The sequence below is a fragment of the Planococcus citri genome, chromosome 3, assembly GCF_950023065.1.
Source record: "Planococcus citri chromosome 3, ihPlaCitr1.1, whole genome shotgun sequence".
Lineage (NCBI taxonomy): Eukaryota > Metazoa > Arthropoda > Insecta > Hemiptera > Pseudococcidae > Planococcus > Planococcus citri.
In genome coordinates this window covers 67,124,365-67,149,139 of record NC_088679.1, presented here as the reverse complement: position 1 = coordinate 67,149,139, position 24,775 = coordinate 67,124,365, and the positions used below count along the sequence as shown (strand labels likewise).

The 24,775-nt window shown below is 33.8% G+C and overlaps 1 protein-coding gene across 6 annotated transcripts in view; it reads left to right on the top strand.

Annotated features, from left to right (window-relative positions):
- dac (dachshund) overlaps window positions 1–19,552 on the top strand; it is a 254,479-nt gene extending 234,927 nt beyond the window's left edge. For 5 of the 6 annotated variants that reach the window (XM_065354036.1, XM_065354035.1, XM_065354034.1 and 2 more), the window contains 4 exons: window positions 7,563–7,709; window positions 11,013–11,285; window positions 18,022–18,132; window positions 18,240–19,552. In XM_065354036.1, the coding sequence (XP_065210108.1) occupies window positions 7,563–7,709; window positions 11,013–11,285; window positions 18,022–18,132; window positions 18,240–18,298 (590 nt within the window). In that variant the 3' untranslated portion in view covers window positions 18,299–19,552. The remainder of the gene's footprint in view (window positions 1–7,562; window positions 7,710–11,012; window positions 11,286–18,021; window positions 18,133–18,239) is intronic. The other variant, XM_065354037.1, reaches the window with a different exon arrangement.
- The last annotated feature ends 5,223 nt before the right edge of the window (window positions 19,553–24,775 follow it).

Genomic DNA, 24,775 nt, shown 5'->3' with positions numbered 1-24,775 from the left:
GGGTGAGGCGTGGGGAGGGGGAAAATGTCAAATTTTGCTTATATTATCGTGTAATATGTCGATTTATGTTTTTCAGGCCGCAGAGTTTGAATCTGGACTTATTTTTTTGGTAGGGGTAGAGGTGAAGTGTAGGGAGGGAGAAAATGTAAAATTTTGCTTGTATTATCGTGTAATATGCCGACTAGCGCGATAAAAGTACAGCTGTCTGAAATTTGGCCAAGTCGAAGGACAAATGGGCGCTGGACAAGCCGAAGGACAATCTCAACGTTTTTTCGTTTCTAGCGTTACCTTCTGGACATTATTCGATTTTTAACACGTAATGAATGTGTACTTATCATGTAGAATAACTTCCCTTTCTCAATTATCGTTTTTGGCGGGTTCATCAGGGTAAATAAAAAGGCAAGCCGAAGGACACCGATTTTGCGAAATATCATATTTTCAGAGACAAGTACGATCAGAACGAGCTATTGCGTAGGTTTTGAAAAAAACATTGCGGGGTAACATTTTTATGAGGACAGTGAACCAGTGCAGCCACTCGCCAGAAAAAAATGTTGGATTGGGAAGCTACCAAAAATAATTGAAAATTGCTCGAAAATTTGCGCAAAAAGTGTGTGACAGTTTTCAAATGTGAATTGTGAGCTTCCTATAGACTTATTGCAATTGCAATTTGCACAATAAGAGACCTTCATGTTCTATGATAATGAGAATGTGTCAATTTTTCCAAAAAAAAATGAAGTTCATGACACTTTATAACATTCATTTTCAAAAACATGATGTGTGACAGCCAAGTCGAAGGACATTTGGGGTATAAAATCAAATGTACACCAATGAAAGGAGGGTCTGAAAACCTCAATACCATGTGTGAAATGTGTGCGGGGTCATTCTTGAATGGACCAAAAAAAAAAAAAAAAATTCATGCTAAAACCGTTGAGAAATTTGCCATGTACACGAATCAAGCAGTCCGGTCGGACTGCCCCGCCAAGCAAGAAAAAAAAAACGAACACAAAAAAAAACAAAAACCGATAATACCAAACGTGATGACAGTCCGGCCACTTACTGCTTATATTCCCTGAACAACTAAGCGTATTTTCGATGATGAATTTCTCGCGAATAAATACACGCACGAATCTGATTTTTTGATATGTTGTTGGCATCAACGAGAGCTTTAATTTGGTATGCTTACAAACTTTCTACGGTAAAAAATGATGTAGATTGGAATACCCAAAGTTAGCATTTTGGGGTAATTTTTGAAATCACTAATCTTCGTGTCAAGAGAAAACTACTGAACCAATTCAAGTCAAATTTCGTACACTGGTGTAAATTAATGAGTTATTTTTAGATACAACGTCAGTTTTGAAAAAAAATTATTTTTGACCCCCTTTTTCTCAATTTTAAAATTTCTTTCCCCCCTAAAACACCCTCAAAATGAAAATTTTTCGCGGTACCGTAGAAAAGGGTCATCTACATTATATTCGCCATCATTGTGCAAAATTTCAAGCAAATCGGTTCATTTGGAAAGGCTGTAGCCTTGTCAACGGAAATTTAAGCATGAAATTTCGTGATGACTATTTCCATTTTTCATCCTAAACCACCCAAAAAATGAAAATTGTTAGCTGTATCATAAAAAAGGGTAATCTACATCATATTCACTATCAATGTGCAAAATCTCAAGCAAATCGGTTCATTAAGAGAGGCTGTAGCCTTGTCAACGGAAATTTCAGCATGAAAATTCATGACAATTTCCGTTGACAAGGCTACAGCTTCTCCAAATGAACCGATTTGCTTGAAATTTTGCACAGTTGTATTAAATGTGATGCAGATGACCCTTTTTTATGGTACAGCAAACAATTTTCATTTTTAGGGTGGTTGAGGGTGAAAAATAGAAATATTCATGAAATTTCATGCTTAAATTTCCGTTGACAAGGCTACAGCTTCTCCAAATGAACCGATTTGCTTGAAATTTTGCAAAATGATAGCGAATATAATGTAGATGACCCTTTTCTACGGTACAACGAGAAATTTTCATTTTTGGGGGGTTTTATGGGGGAAAGCAATTTTCAAATTGTGAAAAAGGGAGTCAAAAATGATTTTTTTAAAAAACTAACGTTATATTTTAAATAATACCCTAATTTAAATCACTGTACGAAATTTGACTCATATCAGTTCGGTAGTGTTCTTCTAGTGAGAAACTTTGTGATTTAATCAACAAATTATTCTAAAATTGTTGGTGTACCCGAATTCCCATCAATAATTTATAATAATGTACATTATTTAAAAAAAAAAAAAAAAAGTCGTGATATCAATCGAAAATACTTTTAAAAAGCAAAAATTCCGCCAACCAAAAAAAAAAAACTTACCTACAAAAAAACAAAAAGAATTGTCAACAAAAATCTGATATTCTCAACGTCTTGGAGTATGTACCCAGATTCGCATTAACAATTTACAATATGTACACATTAAAAAAAAAAAGTCGTGATATCCATCAAAAATACTTTTAAAAAGCAAATTACCGCCAACCAAAAAAAAAAAAAAAAAAACTTGCAAAAAGAATTGTTAACAAAAATCTGTTCATTAAGTAACTTTAATGAAAAAATTCATGATATCAAAACATCGCCAAGCAATTTTCATTCAGCAGTTGTGATCAGGAATTGATATGGAATTTCAAATTAATTTGGTACTTACTGAAATAAAATATCCATAAGTTTGAGAACTGAATTGAAAAACCGGGCCAAGCGCCGGCGGAATTTATCGGTCCGGTTTTTCAATTCAGTTCTCAAACTTATGGATATTTTATTTCAGTAAGTACCAAATTAATTTGAAATTCCATATCAATTCCTGATCACAACTGCTGAATGAAAATTGCTTGGCGATGTTTTGATATCATGAATTTTTTCATTAAAGTTACTTAATGAACAGATTTTTGTTAACAATTCTTTTTGCAAGTTTTTTTTTTTTTTTTTTTTGGTTGGCGGTAATTTGCTTTTTAAAAGTATTTTTGATGGATTTTACCTTTTTCTGAGAATTACCCTTGTATGGATTTAAAATTTACCCCAAGTGTTTCGTTTCTAATTTTCTCATATACTTTACATGATTCTAAGATGTGTTGGATTGTCACATTCACATTACAAGTGTCACATTTTTTGAGGGATTTTTCAATAAAAAGTGATCTGTGTGTCAATGTAGTATGTCCAATTCGAATTCTGGCCAGAATCACCTCTTCTCTTCTATTTGATCTGTAGGAAGTATTTTTCTTTGGTATAATAATAAATTGATACTGCTTATAATAGCTTTCAATCTGAGGTATGTTGAGTGGATCAAGTCCCAATGAAACTATAAGCTCCTTTGTTCTGTATCCAAATGGTTTGTATGAGCCATATTTATGTTGAAGATGAGAGTAGAATGTCTTGAAATGATTTATATGACTAGTATTTTTGGCGATTTTTACATACTGTTTTAGAGCTAAATAGTTTCTTCTTTCCTGTAGAGATGTAATTCCAGAATCCTCAGTAAGTCTGATTATTGGGCTGGTTCGGAACGCTCCTAGTGATAGGTAACCTTAATGCATGGTTGGTGATTGGAGTTAATTTCATTAGGTCAGTTTTTGAAGCAGTATTGTAAACAATGGATCCATAGTCCATTAGTGATTGTAGGTGGCTGACATAGATTTTTAACAACAATTTTCTATCTGCTCCCCAAGTAGTATGGCTGAGTTTTTTAAGTATGTTTATGGCGTTGTTTGATCTCTGATTAATGGTGTTGAGGTGTAGTTTCCAATTCAATTTTTTGTCAAAATTTAAGCCAAGGAATTTATGGTGCTGGACATTTTTGATTCGAGTCCCATATAGCTGCAGATTTACATCAGGGTTTTTTGTTAAAAACTGCCTAAAACTCTCGTTTTTTCAGATAATTGAGAAAAAACTCGAATTTTTCAAAAAAAAATTCTTAAAAAATATCACTATTTTGCAACCCATATTTAAGCCTTACTATCTGCCAAAAATTTCAAAAAGTCTCGCCATTCGTCAAATTTTCTTAAAGTTCTCGTTTCTTGTCAAAAATCACTAAAAATTACCTGCCAAAAATTTCAAAAAGTCTCGCCATTCGTCAAATTTTCCTAAAATTCTCGTTTCTTGCCAAAAATCACTAAAAATTGTCTCTGTTTTGTGCAGAAAAATTTCATAAATACCTACTCACCTTTTTTTGGTTAAAAACTGACTAAAAATCTCGTGTTTTTTTTTCTCAGACAATATTGTGAAAAAACTAAGCTTTTTCAAAAAAATTTTTGCCAAAAATCATCACTTTTTATTTTGTTTAAATTTTTTGCTTTTTCCAGAATTGTCAAAGTCTTGCCTTTTCATCTGAAATTACGAAAAAAAAATTATTTTTTCACGTAAATTGCTAAAGTTTCGCCATTTTGCTATAATAATTAATTGCCATAAATCCTCGTTTCTCGCTAAAAATTTTCACGATTTTGCGCGAAATTCCGAGAAGATTGATTTGTTTCTCAAACATTTGCCAAAAAGTTATGAAACATACATGTGTCGCTTTTTTGCCAATAATTGATTTTTGCAAAAATTGGCAAATTCTCGATCGAGTTTCATTATTGGATTTCAATTTTTCGCATGCATAAAATTTAGTTGAAAAACTCATTCTTTTATTATTTTTTCAACATTAAAATATGTTACACCTGTTTTATGAATTTTTTGGTTACCTTGAGTACGCGCCCTGAATAATTTACTATGATGAATTGATACGAAATTATTCTAACTGAATCCCAAAACTCGAATTCAGGATAATTATTTTTCGATCGAAACCAAATGTTACTTGACAATTGCTTCAGATCAAAATCTTCAATTCTAGAGTTGAATATAAATCAAGTTTACGACTTCAGCGTGACAAAATGTCATCTGAATTTGAGATTTCTTCCAAAGGGCAAAAATGCCACTGTTTGGAATTTTGAAATAGAAAAATTCACTCGTAAGACTGTGTGATTTTAGAAGACTTTATTTTCTGGACCACTGATTGAAATTTGAAATTTGTCATCAGCGGAAAAAGATGGGGAAAATTTGAACAGCTCGAATTGTTTAATGAATAATGACGTGATTTTTGAGTGGTTGGTTTTAAATCCAACCAATTTTTATTGTGAGCTTTTTTTTGAGCTTGGTATTGAGTTTTAAAATTAGTAAATGAAAAAAATGGAACATTATAATCCATCTTTTGAGTCGATGATTCTGAATTTGAATTTTCACCCTTTTGAACTTCTCAAAATTTGACGAAAATTCATCATTTGAAGAAATGCACTGGAAAGAAACATCTTAGAAGAGCTCAAATTTGATAATGATGTGATTTTTGAGTCGTTGGCTCCAAATCTGACCAATTTTTTGCTATATATGAGCTTTTTTGAGCCAGCTCGTGAGTTTAGAAATTTGGAATTCAATGTACAGTGAATTGAGCATAGTGACGTGCATATTTTTTTTGAGTCGCTAATTCTGAATCTGATTTTTAGCTCTCTCGAGCCTTCAACACTTGAAAAAAACCATCGAGAAAAAAATTTCGAATAGTTCAAATTTTGTGATGGTTTGCTGAAGATGTTGGAAATATTACAGCTAAAAAATATGAATTTGAACTCCATTGACATAGACATTCATTTTTAAAGTGCTTACAACACAATAATATTTTGGTTTTAAAAGCACTTATACTATTTTTTGAAAAATTAAACTAGATGGAGTAATTTATCATTTTTGATTAATTTATTGGATCAATTAGAAAACGAGAATAAACAATAAGTATGCTACCCAACATATTGAACTTGGGCACGATATTTCTTCAGTAGCTAGTACAGAGGAGCGGGTTCAACCCCCTCAAATTAAAATTATACATATAAATGAGCGTTTAACAGTCTCTCGATTGTACTCCTCCGATTCCCATCAATTTGCAAATCGTATAATCCTTCCATTCGACATTTTCGTCCATTAGCCAATCACCTGACCCGACCAATTCGATAACCATCCAAAAAGTCGAATAAATATTCAACTGTTTTACGTCACCCTGCAAAACGCCATGCCAGCTCAACAGCCGTGTTCAACACTCGATCAAAACTCAAAACGTCAATTTAATTTATACGACTGGCCGTTGTAACGTTTCCGGTCAAATGAAGCATTTATATTAATTACTTTGTTGCGGCGTTCTTCTGCCCCCGTCGAAGAAGTTCTCTCACCCTCTCTTCTTTTTTTTTTCTCCATCCCTTCGTCCCCGACAACACGACGCAAGGTATACGTAAATTGAAAACGACAGTTAATAGAAAAGCGAAAACTCCACTGCTACAACAACGTCGAGTGGTCGTCTCGTTTTCTTCTTCTGTAAACAGTGTATTTGTGTAATTTTCAACTCGACTCTCTTTCATTTATATATTCCACCACACTTGAAAACATGCAAATGAATATGCCTCGCGAATATGAATACCGTACGCCGTGATTATTTGACGACGAGACTCGACGATGGGGCACACCAGGTGCAGGGGGGCCGCACACACGCCGAGAAAAACTCGCCACAGAGCGATTTTATTTTCATCATTTTCAGTTTGTTTGTTTCGCCATCTTTTTTTTTCCTTTCCCGCCTGTACTGTGCGAGCTTTTTAGAAATTTTCAACTTATTCAGCATTTTTTCTTCTATTTTTTTGCGCTCTCTTCTTATACGTACTAGCTCGTATGTACGTATAGTTGGCAATGACGACGATGCTGCTTTTCCTCCTTTTCAACCCCCCCTACCTCTACTACCCACTCGTATACACACAGTACATGAATAGTATTCCATTAACCAAGCACTACATACGAGCTACAAACGATGAAACATACCGACAAACCCAATATGCACGTATACTCTTATTCTTTTTCATACAGACCTCTTCCGCTTAGGTGCTCGTCGTTTCTGTTTAAATAAAATAAAACTTTCTTTCTACCGCAACGAACGAACGCATGACAAAGGAGAAACAATTTTCAAATAAATATTTTTGATTTTTCGTCAATTTCTCCCGTACGCGTAGAGAGTAATTTTGGCGCTACTGCTTTTACCACATCGTATACATATATAGGTACGCTGCTGCAGTACTGGAGAAGAAAAAAAAAGGGATACCCACCGAATAGTAATATCAAACGAAATATTTGCTCTTTGTTCTCTCTTTATTTTATAGATAAACGTAAAGAGATGAGTAAAAGAAGAAAAAAAAAAATACGCCAGTTATAACGTGTGTTATTTTAAACGAAAATATAAAAGAATATTTTTTTCTTGCTATAGCGTGTGTGGTTATTATTTTTTATATCGCGTCCGCGCGTACGTACATATATGTGCGTTCGAAAAAAAAAAGAAAAAGGAGACGACTCTTCCTTGCGAAGAGAATTCCTCGACGTAATATGCGATGATTCGTCGTTCGTCGCTACTGTACATGTACAAACTACACACGCAGCGAGGCAAAAAAGAAAAATACCTAATAAAAATAACAATAAAGTAATACGATTGAAAATTATATAACGTGGGATATTCCCTTTGCTTTTTTTTTTATGTTACAGTTGACTTTCAGAAAAGATATAAGAAGGAAAAGGCGACTAGGAGACGTTTACAAGATCAATTAGATCATGAAATGAAACGAAGAAATCAACTAGAAGAAGCAATTAAATCGACTACGTCCAATACCGAAGTTTTACGATTATTAAATGGTAAGTTGTGACGATTTTTTTATTTTTAGAATTTAGCATCAATATTCGACTAGAATGGATGAGAAGAACGGGGGAGGGGGGCTAGTTGTTTTCTCGTAATCATTTATTTGGAAAAAGTAGCCGGTGAAAAATTACGCAGATGAGTAGATTTTATTCGCGATAGTTAAACATGGATATCGTTCGTATCGGAATTCGATTATGTGGTATTTTCGATTAAAATTTGAGTCTATCGACAAGTTCAGGTGACTATAGTAGCGAAAAAATAAGTGAAAATTCGTAATGAGCATTAATAAAAAACCCAACAAATCGTAGGTCACAAGAATTCAAAAAAAAAATTAAATCGCGAGAATTTTTCAATTCTTTTGAAATGTGGAGGCTTGAATCAAAAAAGTGAGCCAAAATTCGAAATCAGCACCTCTGAAAATCCAGCAAATCATAAGTAATCCAAATTTTTCATTTTTTCAATTTTTTTTTTTTTTTTTTTTTTTGAAATTCGAAGGCTTATTGTACGAGTTTAGAAAGCTCTCATATCAAAAACCCAAGTTAAAATTCGAAATCAGCACCTCTGAAAATTTAGCAAACTCATAAAAGTTTTTCAATTTTTTTCAAAATTTGGAAGTTCATTGGGAGGGGTTTCGGAGGCTTGTATCGAAAAAGTGCATCAAAATTAAAAAATTGTACCGCAAAAAATCAAAAAAAAAAAAAAAAACACAGATCACGTGAATTCTTGAATTTTTTCAAAGTTTGAAAGCTTATGGTGTGGGAGGCTCGTGTATCGAAAAAATACATCAAAATTCATAAGTTGTTTATCTAAAAATTGAAAAAAACAACAACAACAACATTGGTTACACGAATTGTTTGATTTTTTGATACTCGAGAGCTTATAATAATGGGGTATAGAAGGCTCGTGCAGGAAAAAGACATCAAATCTCGAAATCAGCACATCTAAAAATTCAGCAAACTTCAATTCACAGGATTTTTTTTTTTTTTTTTGGAATTTGGAAGCTCATTGTGAAGGGCTTAGGAGGCTCGTATCGAAAACGGACATCGAAATTCGAAAACAGCAGCTCTAAAGATGAAAAAATACCTTTGGTCACATGGAATTTTGTTCGATTTTTCGATATTAGAGAGCTTAATGTGGGAGTTCAGGAGGCTCGTTTCGAAAAAGGACATCAAAACTTGAAATCAGCACATCTAAAAATTCAGCAAACTTCAATTCACAGGATTTTTTTTTTTGGAATTTGGAATTTGGAAGCTCATTGTGAAGGGCTTAGGAGGCTCGTATCGAAAACGGACATCGAAATTCGAAAACAGCATCTCTAAAGATGAAAAAATGCCTTTGGTCACATGGAATTTTGTTCGATTTTTCGATATTAGAGAGCTTAATGTGGGGGTTCAGGAGGCTCGTTTCGAAAAAGGACATCAAAACTTGAAATCAGCACTTCTAAAAATTCAGCAAACTAAAAAGTCAAATGATTTTTTCATTTTTTTTTTTTTTTTTTGGAATTCAGAGGCTCATTGTGAGGGGTTAGGAGGCTCGTATCGAAAATGGACATCAAAATTCGAAAACAGTAGGTACCTCTGAAAACCAAAAAAAAAAAAAAAAATATAGGTCAAACAAATTTCTAAATTTTTTATAAGTTCGGTGGCTTATGACAAAATTCAAGAGAGTAGTATGGAGAAAGAACATCAAAATTCGAAAATAACACCTCTAAAAATCCCCCTTCCCCTCCAAATAAAGCAGATTACATGAATTGTTCAATTTGTGAGGGGGCTTATGGTGGAGTCTCGGATTTTTTCATGTAAAAAGGACATCAAAATTTGAAAACTGTACCTCTAAAAATCCAGAAAAACCATACATCGCATGAATTGTTCAATTTTTTTGATATTCGAGAGCTCAATGTGAAGGTTTAGAAAGCTCGTGTCAAACAAGTATCTAGTAAATCAAAACTCAAAATAAACATTCCCAAAAATCAAGCAAATCATTTATCACACGAAATTTTCATTTTTTTTTTTTTTGAAATTTGGGGGCTCATTGTGAGGTTTAGGAGAGGGGCCATGCAGGAAAATGAGTTAAAATTCGAAATCAGCGTCATTGAAGTCATGACAAACAATAGGTATGCCACATTCATTTTTTTTCAAATTTAATAAAAACGTGGTGGATTTCTCAAAATTTTTTAATTTTACCTATCCTTAGATATAGCATTAAAGCATTAATTTGAATATATCTAAAAATACCTCAATTTCCAATTTAAAATTTTTTAAAAAATTTCAACGAATCCTCCTCCAAAATTTTCACCCACTTCACAGGAGCCCTAAAGTTTGGCATTCAAACAAAAAATCTTGGATTTTACAAAATAAAAAGGCGTCCTCTCCCCCCTCCAACAACCATCAGTGAGATTAGGTGTGGAAAATGATGATCAATAAACTTCTATCAAAACAATTTCGAATAAAACTTGAAGACTTGAAAGGAAAACTGACTTCAAAAATAATAAAAATACCAAAACTCGAGGAAAAAATGAAAAAAAGTTGCTTTTAAGCACTCGTCAACAACAAAAAATCAATTTTCAGGAATTTTTAAACCTTTGAAATGCATTTTCCTCGCCTTTTTAATACATAAAAATATGATGAGAATAACGAAGAAAATCCAGCCTATTATACCAAAGCCCCCCCCCCAAAAAAAATTCAAAACCATCAGAGTCTAAATCATGAGGGTTATAGGACATTATCACTTGTATCAACAATTCTGAACCCCCCCCCCCTCCAATCAACATTTTTTCTTCAAAGGTAACATTAATTTCTTTCAAAATTCGCAAATAATTTTCGAACAATAATCGAAAAATCCCCCCCCCCCCCAAAAACAGTCAACTCACAAACCCAAAAACAGCATTTATCGTTTTCAATTAAAAACTTCCTATTTAAATTGGAAGCTCACCCCGTTACTTCAGAACACTATTGAGAATTATGAGATGTTCCAAAGCAGTTTCCAGAGAATATTTGACAAAAAACGATGAAATTTTGACTCTGATTGGCTTCTGCGATTTCAATCTACCCGCTTTTGTTTCCCTTCAAGCCACCCGAGCTCGAAAGCTTACATTTATGCATCTTCATAGGCAAAATGAGTATCATCAGAGTAACTTCAAACAGTTGCAAAACACTTCTATATAGAAGATAACGTAAGCCACACGATAAGGACAATCGAGCGAATTCCAAATTTACAGGCTCTCATAACCCCCTCCCCTCGCCCCTCGTTTTCGAATCTAAATCAACGACCACGTTGACGAAATTCACTTGCTATTGCAGAATATGTAACCTACGATCGGGAACGCGACAAAGAGAAGGAGAAAGAGAAATCCGAACGTGTACCAACGACCAGCGAACAACTCCAAGCCGTCTCCGAGGCGATTAGCAGCGGAGTATTTAATGGTAGCGGAGGAGGTAGTGCTAGCAGCGGCAGTAGTGGTGCATCTCAGCATCAATCATCATCCACCGATACTCCGAACGAAAAGTCTTGGAATTATTCCGCCTTAGATCTCATTTCCAGCACTGGAGCTGCATTTTGGACAAATTATCCTGGTAAGTTAATGTCTTATGTACGTACGTACGTCGTCGATAGACTAAAACTTATTCCAAAACTGCTCGTCTTCGTCTTCGTCTTCGTCGTCATTATCATCGTCGTCGTATTCTGTTCCGCGGGTCGCATTCGCAGCATCAAACTTCCAATCCCCTAAACAACTCGAGGCATTAGCTTGTTTTGATTTCATTGCAAAGCTCATAAGTAGTTTATACGATTCGCTGCCAAGTTAGTACGCCATCATCGTATCTTATACGAGTACAGTGTTGCAGGGAAGGAAAAAATTTGTATATATGGGAATCCCACCGCAACTAATGGAGGTGGGGGATGAATATGTTGCGTGCAAATTGGAATGTGTTATCGTTTGGGTGTTGAATTACAAATTCGTAAATGATACAGTTTATTGCAAATGGAATTTTCACCCTTCATGCATGCATAATACGAATAATAAAGCGAGTGTATCTTTTCGCGTGTAAATACACATACGTATACGAGTATATGTAGATACGCGTCTAAAAGCGTACAACCGAAATTAGTCTAGATTTTTTACTCTCGCTTTTGAGGTTTTCATGAACGATTACGTCGACTATATCACATAAGCGATATCCATTTTTCAAAATTATTCCTCCTCGTAGGATAGCGTATTGGGGCGCGGGACCTCCTGCGGCTCCTCTACCTTCTCGTGTACTGCCAAATAAGCGCACTTCGTCGTCGCTATTCGCATTTAAATAACACTTATGTTCAAACACGATAAAAAACAAAGAACTTGGAATAATTTTTACTACTATGCCTTCTCGCTGGCGTGAACTCTCTCGTTGTTATAAACCGTCACCGCGCGACGTTTTTCGCAAATCCGATGCTTATTCAATTTCACGCCCCGGTTCGTTTTATATCGTCAACTTCTCTTATTCTCATTTTTTTTTCATCTCGCTGTCTCGCCTCCTCCGCAGCGCCTCGATCTGCGTATAACCCACGTATATTTTATATTAACCTCGCGAAGATTTTTTAAAAAAGATAACCCCGGATGCAGCGACGACGATGACGATGACGACGACAAGTACTCCAGCAATATCCCCTCGTCGATTCGACCAGACAAAGAAAACAATAACAACCGAATAAAAGAAAATTGACTCCGACGCGATTTTTACCACTAAATTTCTTCGTCTTCGTATACTTACTACATCAACCGCTTGTCAAGTTGACTTTTATAAGGTGTACGTTTCGACAAAGGTTCCGTGGCTTTCGTACCTATATTATACGTACATAAACTCTGCTCCCAGATGGTGATATTTTTTCGTCAGCAGCGCACTGTGTTCTTTCTTATTCTCTACTCGCAAATTTACATCGTTCTCGAGAGGGTTGCTTCCTGTAGGATTAGCTTCATATTTTCCCTCGACATTTCGTATACGCGTATTTCGCTAAGGTGAATGAAGAATAAATTTGATAATATTCGCGCCGTTCATCTTCCTACTTCGTATTTTTATTCATAAATGCGTCAACAACTAGGTATAGATCGGCAGGTAGTAGATTCGTCGTCGAAATCGTGTTGACAGGAAGATTTGAGAAAAAAATCAATCATTTCATTTTCGGTACCTATGTCTATTTTCAAAATTTCCTTTTTGGTGATGTTTTTTTGCCCTTCCTGTGCCCCAATCATCTTTCAGAAAAAAAATTTACTGAAAATTTACCAAAATAAGTACCTAGTCCAGGTAGCAACTCACTCAAAAAACTCGAGCTCTTGATACGTATAAAAGAAATTTTAACTCAGTAAACAAATAGAGGAGGAACTCATTGAAAGTATGTGTACTTCAGCTTTTTACAAAAAATTATCACTTTTACGACGAACAGACTCCTTGTTCATCTTGATAAGGTACGGTGTATAAAAAAATAACATCTAAAAAAATACTTATTCAAAAACATTTAAATTTTCATTCTTCCTTTGCACCCCCTCTCACATTTTATCTCATAAAAATCCAGCAGACGAAATTTCAAAAATTTGGACCAATTCTCAACAATGCCTATTCTTACCCTCACTCCCAACTCACGTTTTGCAGGTAAAAATTCATTCAAATGAAAATCAAAGTTTTGCCAAGTACTGAAACAATACGTGTTTTTTTTCGCACATTTCCAAAAATTAAAAATATGTAAAAGATTCTCGTCCGTCATCCTCCTCTTCCTCTTAAGCCAAATACATATCAAGAACGTGCAATCATCAAAAATGAGGTCCTTTTCGAATAATATCAAAGAGCATTTTTTTGCTTCAGCAACAAAAAAAGAAAACATACCTCGTCAAAGAATACATACACTCGTAATTCGTAGAGAAGAAACCAGGTTTATTCCATACCCTAAAATTTTTTTTGAAAAATTTGGTACATCCAACAAAACATCTTTGATCATACAAAACTGAATTGTAAATCTCTCAATAAACAATTCTGAACGAATTAGATAGACTGAAAACATATATAAATAAACTGAACTCGAGAGACCAAGGGCACAATTTTTAAAGAATTGAATTTTAATTTCATATGATCGGAAAATGAGTAGTTTCCTAGACAGTTTTGTGGTTGGAAAATACGTCTTTAACGCATCTACCTAAACATGTGCGGAAAACAGTTACTTTCCTCCCTAGGGAGGAAAGTGACTGTTTTCCGCACATGTTTACAAATTCGAAATTAGCCATTTTTTAAAATTTCAGCTTTTATTTTCCTCTCATATGAAATTAAAATAGTATACGCGACAGAATTGGACAGTAACGCGATTAACTTGTGCGATTTAAGTCGCTCGGCTTCGCCTCGCTCCTTAAACTTCGCACTCGTTAATCGCATACTTTCCGCTCCTGTCACGTAATATACTATTACAGCACACAGAAGTGCTTATTTTCAAAACTTTTGAAAAAGGTATTCAATTTTTACCACAGTCTCAAGCTCTTATTCAGAAATTAAATCCAAAAAAATAAAAAAATGCTTCAAAAAACAGTTTCAACAAGACGTGTAAAAGCATGAACGGAAATGGTCGAAATATTTGTTACTTTTACTTATTCGATCCCTCCATGTTTCCTATTTTGAAAAAAGTGAAGGGGGGAGGGCTGAAAAAAGAATCTAAAAATCAAATTCATGAAATAAAAAGCAGATATTCGAAGCTACCTCAAATTAGCGAGGAACTACACGTTACTCACATTCTCTTAATTTTTCAAAAAGAAAAAGTGATATTCGAAACCAGCGTCTTTGAAGATCTAAATTTTAACCATGTTTGGAGGGCATTAATTGATAGAAGGGGGGAGGGGTCAGATCAAAAAATGAATCGATACTTGAAATCAGGTGCTTCCAAATATCCAAATAAATCACAATCGTCATGCCACTTTACTTCAACTTCTGTTTTTGAATATTAGTCAAATTAGAGGGGAGGGTCTTTAGGCCCTAAGAGGAGTATTTAGTTGAAATCTCATTTTTGAAATTAGTTTGAGACTAAGAAAATGAAAGGTGTGTAAATTCCTACTTTTCTCTCATGTTTAAATTTTCTGAACTTTCATCTCAAAAATTTGAAATTCCAGCTTTTCAAAAAATCGTTGATTTTGAAAATCTGCTTCAAGTTAAGTGAACCTTGAAATATGAACCTCAAACTAAGTCAAGGAGGCACATTGTCAACCTCTAGGGGATTTGAAATGGAAAATTATTATGATTAGGTACTTTACTGGAGCGTCAAAGGAAACACCTGTCAAAAAATGAGTGAATTTGGAAAACCCTCACTTTATTTTCGATTTGAGTTAATAGTAAAATTAAAATTTGTTCACCGACTTTGATGAATGTTTGAAAAAATCCAAGCAAAAAGTTGATTTTGTGAATTTAATCGAGGGGTGTATTGGTTCCAAAACTTTTGAATTCCAAAAAATCAAGGTAAACAACTCGAGGTTTATGAAAATCTCCAATTATTTAGAACAGTTTAATTTTTTGACATTTTTAGGAGTCACCATTTTCATGTTTAATGTCCAATTTCATCAATTTTCAACTTTTCATTCCCCATACTGACAATGAGAAAAATTTGCAAATCTTTGGAAAGCTCATAAAAATTTTATCAAATTTTTCGGTGAACAGAATTTTTCAAGTTGGGAAAAAATTGACCCATGAAATCACTTTTTGAAAAAAAAAATTGAATTAAAAGCTCTTTTTGAAAACACTTTAATCGACTAAAAGCTAAAAGCTAATAAAAATGAGATAGCACTCACAGCAGTGAATTTCCAATTGGAGGTACTCAATTTCTCCCTCCCCCCCCCCCAAAAAAAAAGAAACTTTGAAAGTGACAAAACGTGAGCTGAACATTTTAATGTAGAAAAGCAAATTTCAGTTAAAATCTTCTGGTTTTTAATTTTGAAAAGATGAACTACATACTTTGCAATTTTTTGGCAACAAATTGAGACTTTATTGCAATTTTTGGGAAAAAACGAAACTTAGACAATTTAAGGGGCTTTTTGGCAATTTCTGGCAAAAAACTAGACTTTTGGAAAATTTTTGAAAAAAGGTGGGATCTTTTGGAATTTGAAATTTTTAAGTAATTTCGCTAGAAAGCGTGATTTTTTGCCAACTTTTTCCAAAAATCAAAACTTTGACCTTTTTTAAAAATTTGTATGAAAACATCAACTTTAGTGATCAAGACGTTGAAAAAGTAACCAAAAAGCTACTTTTAATAACACTTTAGTAACTTGGTTACTTCAAAGGTAACCGAGTACGAGCCCTGTTTTTTTTTCAGCCAAAACCAGGTGCTCTTTTTTGGTGAGAAGCGATGAGTTCCAAATATAACTACCCCAAAAACAATAATGATACTTCAAAAAATTCTTACCATTGATCAAAATCTGGAAAAATTTGTAATTGGCGGATCTTGAAAAGGATCAGAATCATCTGAAAAACAAACAAACCAGAAATTGTTACATCTTGGAACAGTTTAAGATAACTGAACTAGGTACACAAATTAATGAAAGGTAAAAATCTAACATCTGTTTCACCTCCCTTCTGAATTTCAAAATACAGTGTAACAGCACATTTCGATTAAAAATTAAAAACCTCAGTGAAACTGAGAAGTGAGAAACTCTTTTCAAAATCTTCATAAAAACCCCAAAACTGACCAAAAAATCTCCAAACTCATCGCCCTTTTCTCCCTCACTAACCTGATTCCTTTCCCTTCCACACTCCATCTCTTTTTTCCACACAGTGACCTTTTACCAGCATTTCTGCACCCACTGCCCTCCTCGTTTCAGCATCAATTTCACAAAAGGCTACAAAAACACAGCACTCTGCGTTTACGACACCTACCTACCTCGAACACCGAGTGTATAGGCGCGTTCTTTAACACTAGCCAGATTAATCGGAGGGAAGAAGGCGATTGTTTACCTTAAATTACGAAGATTATTTCGAAACAGGAGGGTGTTTAAAAAAAAGGGGGAAAAGAATAATAAAAACCTACAGTCATAAGGTAATCTTAAAAAATACGAATATTATACGTTTCGTATATCTCGTTTGTTTATTTTCTTTCCATCGAGAAGTTATATTGTTGAAATTGGAATGGTATATATAAGTACGCGACCGAGACGAGACTCGAGCAGGGGGGTAGTTTTTAAAATGTAATCCGAAATGTATTTTCTCGCCCCGTTTTCGATATTTAAATTTGATCATCTTTCAGCGTTGTTTTTTATTTAAATTGAACTTGTGTTCTTTCGCGTACAAGATGATCGCGGCAGCCCTTTTTTTTTCTCCTGTTCGCCTCCCGTTTAAAGCTCGTATAATCCCTTCTCGGTTTTAAGATTGTTCAACATAATCGTTTTTTTTCTTCTTCCATGTACTTTACATCGCGACATATCGAGAATTGGAAAATCGAAATTAACCGAGCTGTCCGCACGTTTTTGGTTTCTCGAATTAGCCTATTTTTTATTTATTTACTCGCAGCTTCGTCAGCAGCGATGAAAAATTTCCAACAAATCGAAACGCGCAATTTAAATTACACTTATGAAGAATGAAAAATGAAAGAAACCCGTAATAATAGACGCGTAAAAGGAGAGGTAATAAGCGAAGCGAACATTTAATATTTATGTAAATCGTCCTCGTCATCGTCATCGTGACTGTGGTTGTTGTCGTCGTCGTCGTCGTCGACATCGTTCAAGTCGTTATTGGAAATTCGATTTAGAGTGTAAAAGGCCTGACTATATACGAGATGTTCGAGGGCGAAGTCAAATTCGAATTTAACCAACGACAGAGAGAGGGATTTATTTACTAAAAACTTGAGTAATAGGTTTCTTGTTAGCCAGCGGGACCTCGATCTTCTCTTCGTTCTCGTCGTCTTTTTATGCAAAACACAATTCCCAAAAAACGTTACGCATTTATAAATATTCGTCGTTATTATCCCAACCAAATATACTTACCACTCACTCGCAGCACACCCTCAGCCTCCTCACACACAACAACACACACAAATGGAAATAAAAGCCACCTATATATGATCTATAGCCACGGTGTGACCTAACTACGCCAAAGGCTACAAACGCGTGGGTTGTACTCGATTTACTTTTAGTATAGTATATTTTTCCTTCACCAACACGTCGTCGTCTTTCGGTCTTTCGTCCGGGTAATTTTCATTTCATGACACTCGATTGTGTAATCGATTTTACGCTTTTATATTATATCTACGTACATTTTCCACTACCCAATCGTACCATATTTACATAGATTATTTTTGTTTCTTTTGTTTCCGCAGAATTAGCCCAAGAATTAGAATTAAAAGCCAGGCAACAGGCAGCTCAACAAAACGCACAACAAGTCGGTGCAGCGCATTCCGATCGTTCTGGTTCGAAATCACCGATACAAGGTAAACAAATAAGGGATTTACGATAAAATTTCGCCCCCTATCTCTGTACTCTAGCTTGCTTCTCTCTGTGTACCATCTGATTAACACGACTCGATTGATTATTGCAGATTCTACTAGATCGGCGAGTTATTACAAAAATTCAGTATTATTTAGTACAGCTACATAAATCTCTTATGAATATACAATCAATTCGTCACGGTGCATCTTCTCTTACTTAAATACCTATACATACATAATAAGCGCGACAGAAATATACTTTTTTTTTGTCTTCTTCTTGTACGAAAAACGAAAAAAGAAAAGTCGAAAAAACACGTATTGTCGGTTTTTTTTCCTTCTTTATAAATAGTTTTCCTCCGATTTATACATACCTACATACAAACGCTATTATAAATAAAGCTATCTCGAAAATTATGTAATAATTTGTATTTATACGGATAATTTGTACCTTATTATAATAATTCAACAACCCGTTAATTTTATACCTAATACATATAGAACAAAACAAACGAAAAAACAACCGCGAGTAAATAATTTTATTACTTTTTCTACAAGTACCTACATTTATTCTTCAAAGAATACGAGATGAAAAAAAAAACAAAAAAACCTGCATTTATACAATATAAAGAAAAGTAAACAAAAAAAAAAATAGAGACAAAACCTCATCCATCGTCTCATTGTTACGTACTCGATTGTAAAATTTATTTATTAATTTTTTTTCATATATTTAGAAAATAACGTGTCTGCTTGTGTAATCACTCTTTTAACTTTATCGCCAAATTTAAGATAAATTGAACAAAAATTAAATTAAAAAAAAAAAAACTCGACCTAGAAAATGTGTATAATTTATAGATTTTAAAAACGAGAAAGTGATAGTTGAAGCGATTTTTTTTTCATTAGGTTAATAGCTTTAATATATAAAAAAAAATCGGCGAATTTTTCCCCGATGAATTGTTGTTTTTATTTTTCCTATTTTGTTTTTTCTTTATTATTGTTTTTTAATTATTTATTTTTTTATTCACGTTAGGGTATATCGATATACTTTAAAAAAGTCATGCGGTACCATTCCGAAAGTTATTATAAATATATTTTAAAAGTCGTGAATAAAAATATATTATGTACTGTATGTGTATTTAGTATTTTATTTATTTAAAAAAATTTACAAAAAAAAACCTTTTTATTTCCAATTCGAATGAATTTTTGAATATTGTTTAGTCTCTCTTTCTCTCTCCCCCTTCTCTCCCCCCTTATCTCTCGAGAAGAGAGCATTCATTAATCATTTGAATGTACCTATTGTAATATTTTTACCTGTAGTGTAAATTATTAGGCTACAAAATTTTGCGATTTGAACAAAAATTCTAAGTTAAAAAAAAAAGTATGAATACATTGTAACAAAATAAAAAAAATATTATATTTGCCTTTATTTATTTATTTAATCTTTGCTGAATAATCACAAAATAATGTTACCTTCGATAAGATGTTTAATGGAGACGACGAGAGGAAAATTACAGAAAATAGGTAAGTCATGTTTCTTGGACAGAAAAAAAAATGGCAGACAAACTCCGTAATTTCACAAAAACAGAAATATCTTCCAAGTCCAAAAATAATCCGAAAAAAAAACAATTTTCACTATTGAAAACTTTTAATCAAGTTCAGCTTTCTGAAGAATAATGTTCATTAAGTTACATCTGCTGAGTTTCATGCTGAAGAAAACATCTTGGAAACAGACTGAAGAAAGGGTAAGTAAATAAATATAAATGGAGACATTTCTGGTCCAATATTCTAGTCTAGTGGAATGCACGGTTGCCAAACTTAGATTCTGGAAAGGGGATTTTAGGGACAGAAATGAAGCTGGGAACTAAGGAGGGTTAGACAATACCTAGGTACTTCGTCATAGCATTTCATTCAAAAACTGTCACACTACAAACCATAATGATTTCATTTTTTTTATAATGGAACGTTGCCAATGTTCCATTTTGGAACATCAACTTGAAAATGATCTCCATAGAAATACATTTAGAACACAAACAGAAACGAAATTTAAAAAATTGATTGAAAACTTCATCACGATCACACGCAATATCAGTGCTAGATGAAGACTTTTACACAGCGACGTTGCCAAATTTCAACTTCGACTATCGAGTTCCAGGTCTCAAAAAGTCAGTAGTAACCAGCCATATACATGTGACGGAAAACGATCAAGTAATGAAAATTTAGCATCAATTTACTTTAAAACAGTGTTTTCATGCATTTTTGCGATGCAGCGTTGCCACATTTAGATTCTGGAAGGTTGAATTCAAGGTCACAATTGCAAAAACAATACTTAGTAGGTATAAAAGTGAGATGAAAATTAAAATGTAGAATATTTGAGAGAATTCTCGCGTTATTCTTCATGTTTGGAGATGCATTTTGCATAAAAGTTGCAGTGCAATGCATTGTTGCCAAATTTCCATTTTATGGTGTCAAACTAATGTGTAGGGCAACCCAATATATTTTTTTGAATGTTTTTTTGTTGCACTCTGATTACAAATGTAACAAAATCATTTTACATTTCAGAAAATTGCCTTTCATTTAAGACCTACTTCATTTCGAATATTTTCGAATATTTTGCCTTAAAATGAATATTTTCACATATTTGATTGCTATTTGAATATTTTTGTCAAAAATTACCACATATTTCACAATTTATCGAATATTTTTGAATATTTTTGAATATTTTGGAAATTTTTGCATTTTGAGAATCGCAACATGGGAAACGTCATTTTCACAGAATGTTGAAGATGAAAAAAATGGCTCTTTTGAATGATGACGATATTGATGATTGATGAAATGATGATGAAGATTGAATTTTAAATTAAGCTTAGATTTTTTTTTCTTTTTTTGACAATCAAAATAGAATTTTAATTCAACAATTTTGTTCCATTTTGTGAAATTGCGAATAGTGCATGTGATTTAGGAAACAAAACCCAACAATGTAGCCATTTTTGTAATGTGCTTGTAAAGGCGAGTGAAACGACACCAAATTTAATTTCGAATATTTTCGAATATTTTGGGGGTAATCGAATATTTTTGTCGAATATTTCACCTCAAAAAATCGAATATATATTGAATATTTTAGGTTGAATGAGAGCATATTTTGGGTTGCCCTACTAATGTGTTAACAAGTGACGCACAATGATTAGTGATTCGATACTTACAGAAATAATAGAAATTTAGACAACTAATAGTCTGTTTGATTTAACAAGAGTCCTTGAAATTTCAGGGCGTTGCCAAATGTACATTGTTAAAATTTTAAAAATCACAAAGAAAATGACTACAGCGTATGACTTTCCAGACTTTTTGTTGGCAAATGAAAGTTTTGCTCCATTATGCATCTCATGTAAAAATGAACAGACAATTATTCTTCAAAAATCAAAATTGCTAAGGCTTACAAAATTTACAATGCGCTGTTGCCAAACTTAGATTCTGGAAAGTTGAATTCAAGGCCAGAAGTGCAATAAAGGTGGGCATGATGGTGAGAAAATTGGAGACCAAAAATTAGAAATTAGAACAAATTCACTCGTAATCTTTCGCCTTTCAAACAAATTCCATAATGATTTGAAAAGCAGTGTTGCCAAATTTATATCAGAAAATATCAAATTTTGAGACAATGAACGCAGAAATCACCAGGCTACATAACAATGAGCGACGACACAATAGAAAATGAGACTTCGTAGTTCAAAGTTGAAATTTCACGCATTTTTACAATGCGCTGTTGCCAAACTTGGATTCTGGAAAATTCAATTCAAGGCCAGAAGGGCAATAAAAGTGGGCATGACGGTGAGAAAATTGGAGACCAAAAATTAGAATAAATTCACTCGTTATCTTTGGCATTTAAAACGAATTTTATAGTGATTTGAAAAGCACTGTTGCCAGATTTACACTATAAAACATCAAATTTCCAGACAATGAACACAGAAAACACAAGGCTACATAACAACGAGCAACACAACAATAAAAAATGAAACTTTGTGCTTCAAAGTTGCACTTCCACGTATTTTTACAATGCGCTGTTGCCAAACTTAGATTCTAGAAAGTTGAAATTCGTGACCAGAAATGCAATAACGATAGGTATGAGAGTATAAAAGTACATTTTAGGAGAAAGTTTAGAGTAGAATTCGCTCATAATTTTTCATCCATGAAATCAATTTTAGAAGGGGTTTCACTGCACTATTGCCAGATTTACATAATACAACATCAAATTCAAAACAATAAACGTGGAAATTACAAAATGATAATTGATAACATGGAAATGAGCAACACAACAATATAAAATGAAGCTTTGTACTTCAAAGCTGCGCTTTCATACATTTTTATAGTGCGTTGTTGCCAAATTTAGATTCTGAAACGCATGATTTGTGAGTATCTAGTACAAAACCATGTACTGTAACTCATAAAGCAAAGCCAATGTTCAGACAGAGAGAGACGTCTTTATAAAAAATCACCACGTTTTTTTCATCTTGTGCGGACAAATTTTGATCCAAGAATTTTTTGACTCAATCATTCAAAAATTACACAAGTTTATCTTCGAAAAAAAAAGTCCAAAAAATGAACTGAAATTTTCATCCTCAGGCTATTGACATTAACCTACAAAATCGAACCATACATAACGAAAAATTTTAATAGAATCTCATGCTCGAGAAACAACCATAGGTATAAAATAAACCAAAATACAACACACAGAAGTACGTACTACTTAAAATACTTAGTATTTGAAAATTCAGCGAAAATTTCTTCATCTCGCTGATACGGTAATTACAACGCGACATGTTTCGTAACAATTTTACACATTAATTTACATCCAAAATGCATACGGTTTTAATCAAAACTCTCGCAGATGATGTATTACTTCATTTAAATGAGTAACGACGGAATTTTCGCCGACGTGAGGTAATTACATGATGAACTTCAACTTCACCCATCCTATGAGTGCTTCTCACTCTAAAATACCTACGAATGGAATTTCAGTAGTACATAAAATAAACACACACGCGAAAAGAACGAGAAACATTATAGGTACAGAGTCAGAGAGAAGGGGAAAAAACACACACATCGAATTCTTGCGCAGTCGATTTCGTATCAAAAAGAGGATACGCATTGGTCATCGAATTTATCTCGCGGCTATGGCCAGTGTAATTTTATCAAATTCTCGTACGAATCAGCGAACACGCAAATTACAAATAATCTGACCGCGGGCTCAAGATTTCGTACCATTTGCCATTTGCAATACTATTACTTTCGGACTCGGCATGGCCGAGGGTTTTTCTCGTTTTACACTACGATGCGTTTTCATTTGTCGTACTCGTAGGTGTACTGCACGATATCGAATTTGATGCCGAATTTTCGTCTGCGTGTTTGTTTTCGTCGCTTTTTAGAGCTCGTCAATTGTGGGCTTCATTTGGGTAGGAAAGTTGAATCATTCGAGTAATGAAATGAAAAGTTCGAGTCCAGAAATTATTTTCATTTTCAGCCTCTCTCTCTCCAGAGTCCAAGGATAAGTTCAACATATGCGATGGCAATGCAGTTTGCTTCTGCCAATAAGATTTCCACAATTTCATATGAAAACCTCCAGGAAAATCCCCCTCCCCTCCCACCGCATAATCAATGAAAATACCACGTGAATCCATACTACAATGACGACGAAGTATAAAATATCATTTCGATAGTGTTAATAGAATTGCATAAGTAATGCCTAATTTCATACCCAGTCTTAGAGTTGAATAAATTGCATAATTAATGCCTGTTTTGATATTCGCGGGTATAGCATGATGTTTCTCATTTCATCTCGCGTCATCAGGTGTTTTCCTAACAACGTTGAGAAAGACATTCAAAGTTGAAATTTTCGTTCGCGTTTGCTGAATTCTTGGCTGCTCTGAATTTTTAACGAGGGATGAATCTTTCAAGGGTAATAACCCTTGCATGAAAATCCATCAATTTTTTTTACTTTTGTAATTACAAACTCAGCACCATCTTCATTCCTATGAGCAATTTCTGTCAGTATTAAAGCTTACCTAGTGCTACGAGCATAAAGTTCTGCCTATGGTGGGCTTGTAATTTTATTCTTTCGTTTCAGTTTTGCTCGTGAAAGTCGCAAAGTGCGCCGAATTGAAAATTATAGAGGGACATGGCTTTATCCAAAAAAAAAAAGGAAAGTGCTAGAGGAAACCCATTATGAAGGAAAGGAATGTACAAAAAAAATTGCCAGTTACAAAAAAAGTTATACTGGCATAGAATTGTAGGTTTTCGAAGGCTGTGATTTCCATTTTGAAGACTGGGTCACTCTAAAATCAAAACTTAGCCAACATCAAGGAAGTGAATTGCAGCTCAAAATTTACTGATAAATTCAGTGCGCTGGTTTTCGTTTGGATAACTTTTTGAAAAATGCCACGTGAGTGTCAACAACTAACCGGTCTGGGAGGAAGGTATACTCTCAAACGTTCAAAATGAGGGAAAAAAAGGAAAAACATAAATTCTGCTCAAAACTGGCGGAGTTACAATTTCTTATACTTTCAGCCCTTTGATTATGAAATTCTCTGAAATTCAAGAAATAGACTTCAGCATTTGAGTCTAAAATTTTATGTATATTATGAGATATTTTTAAGCACGT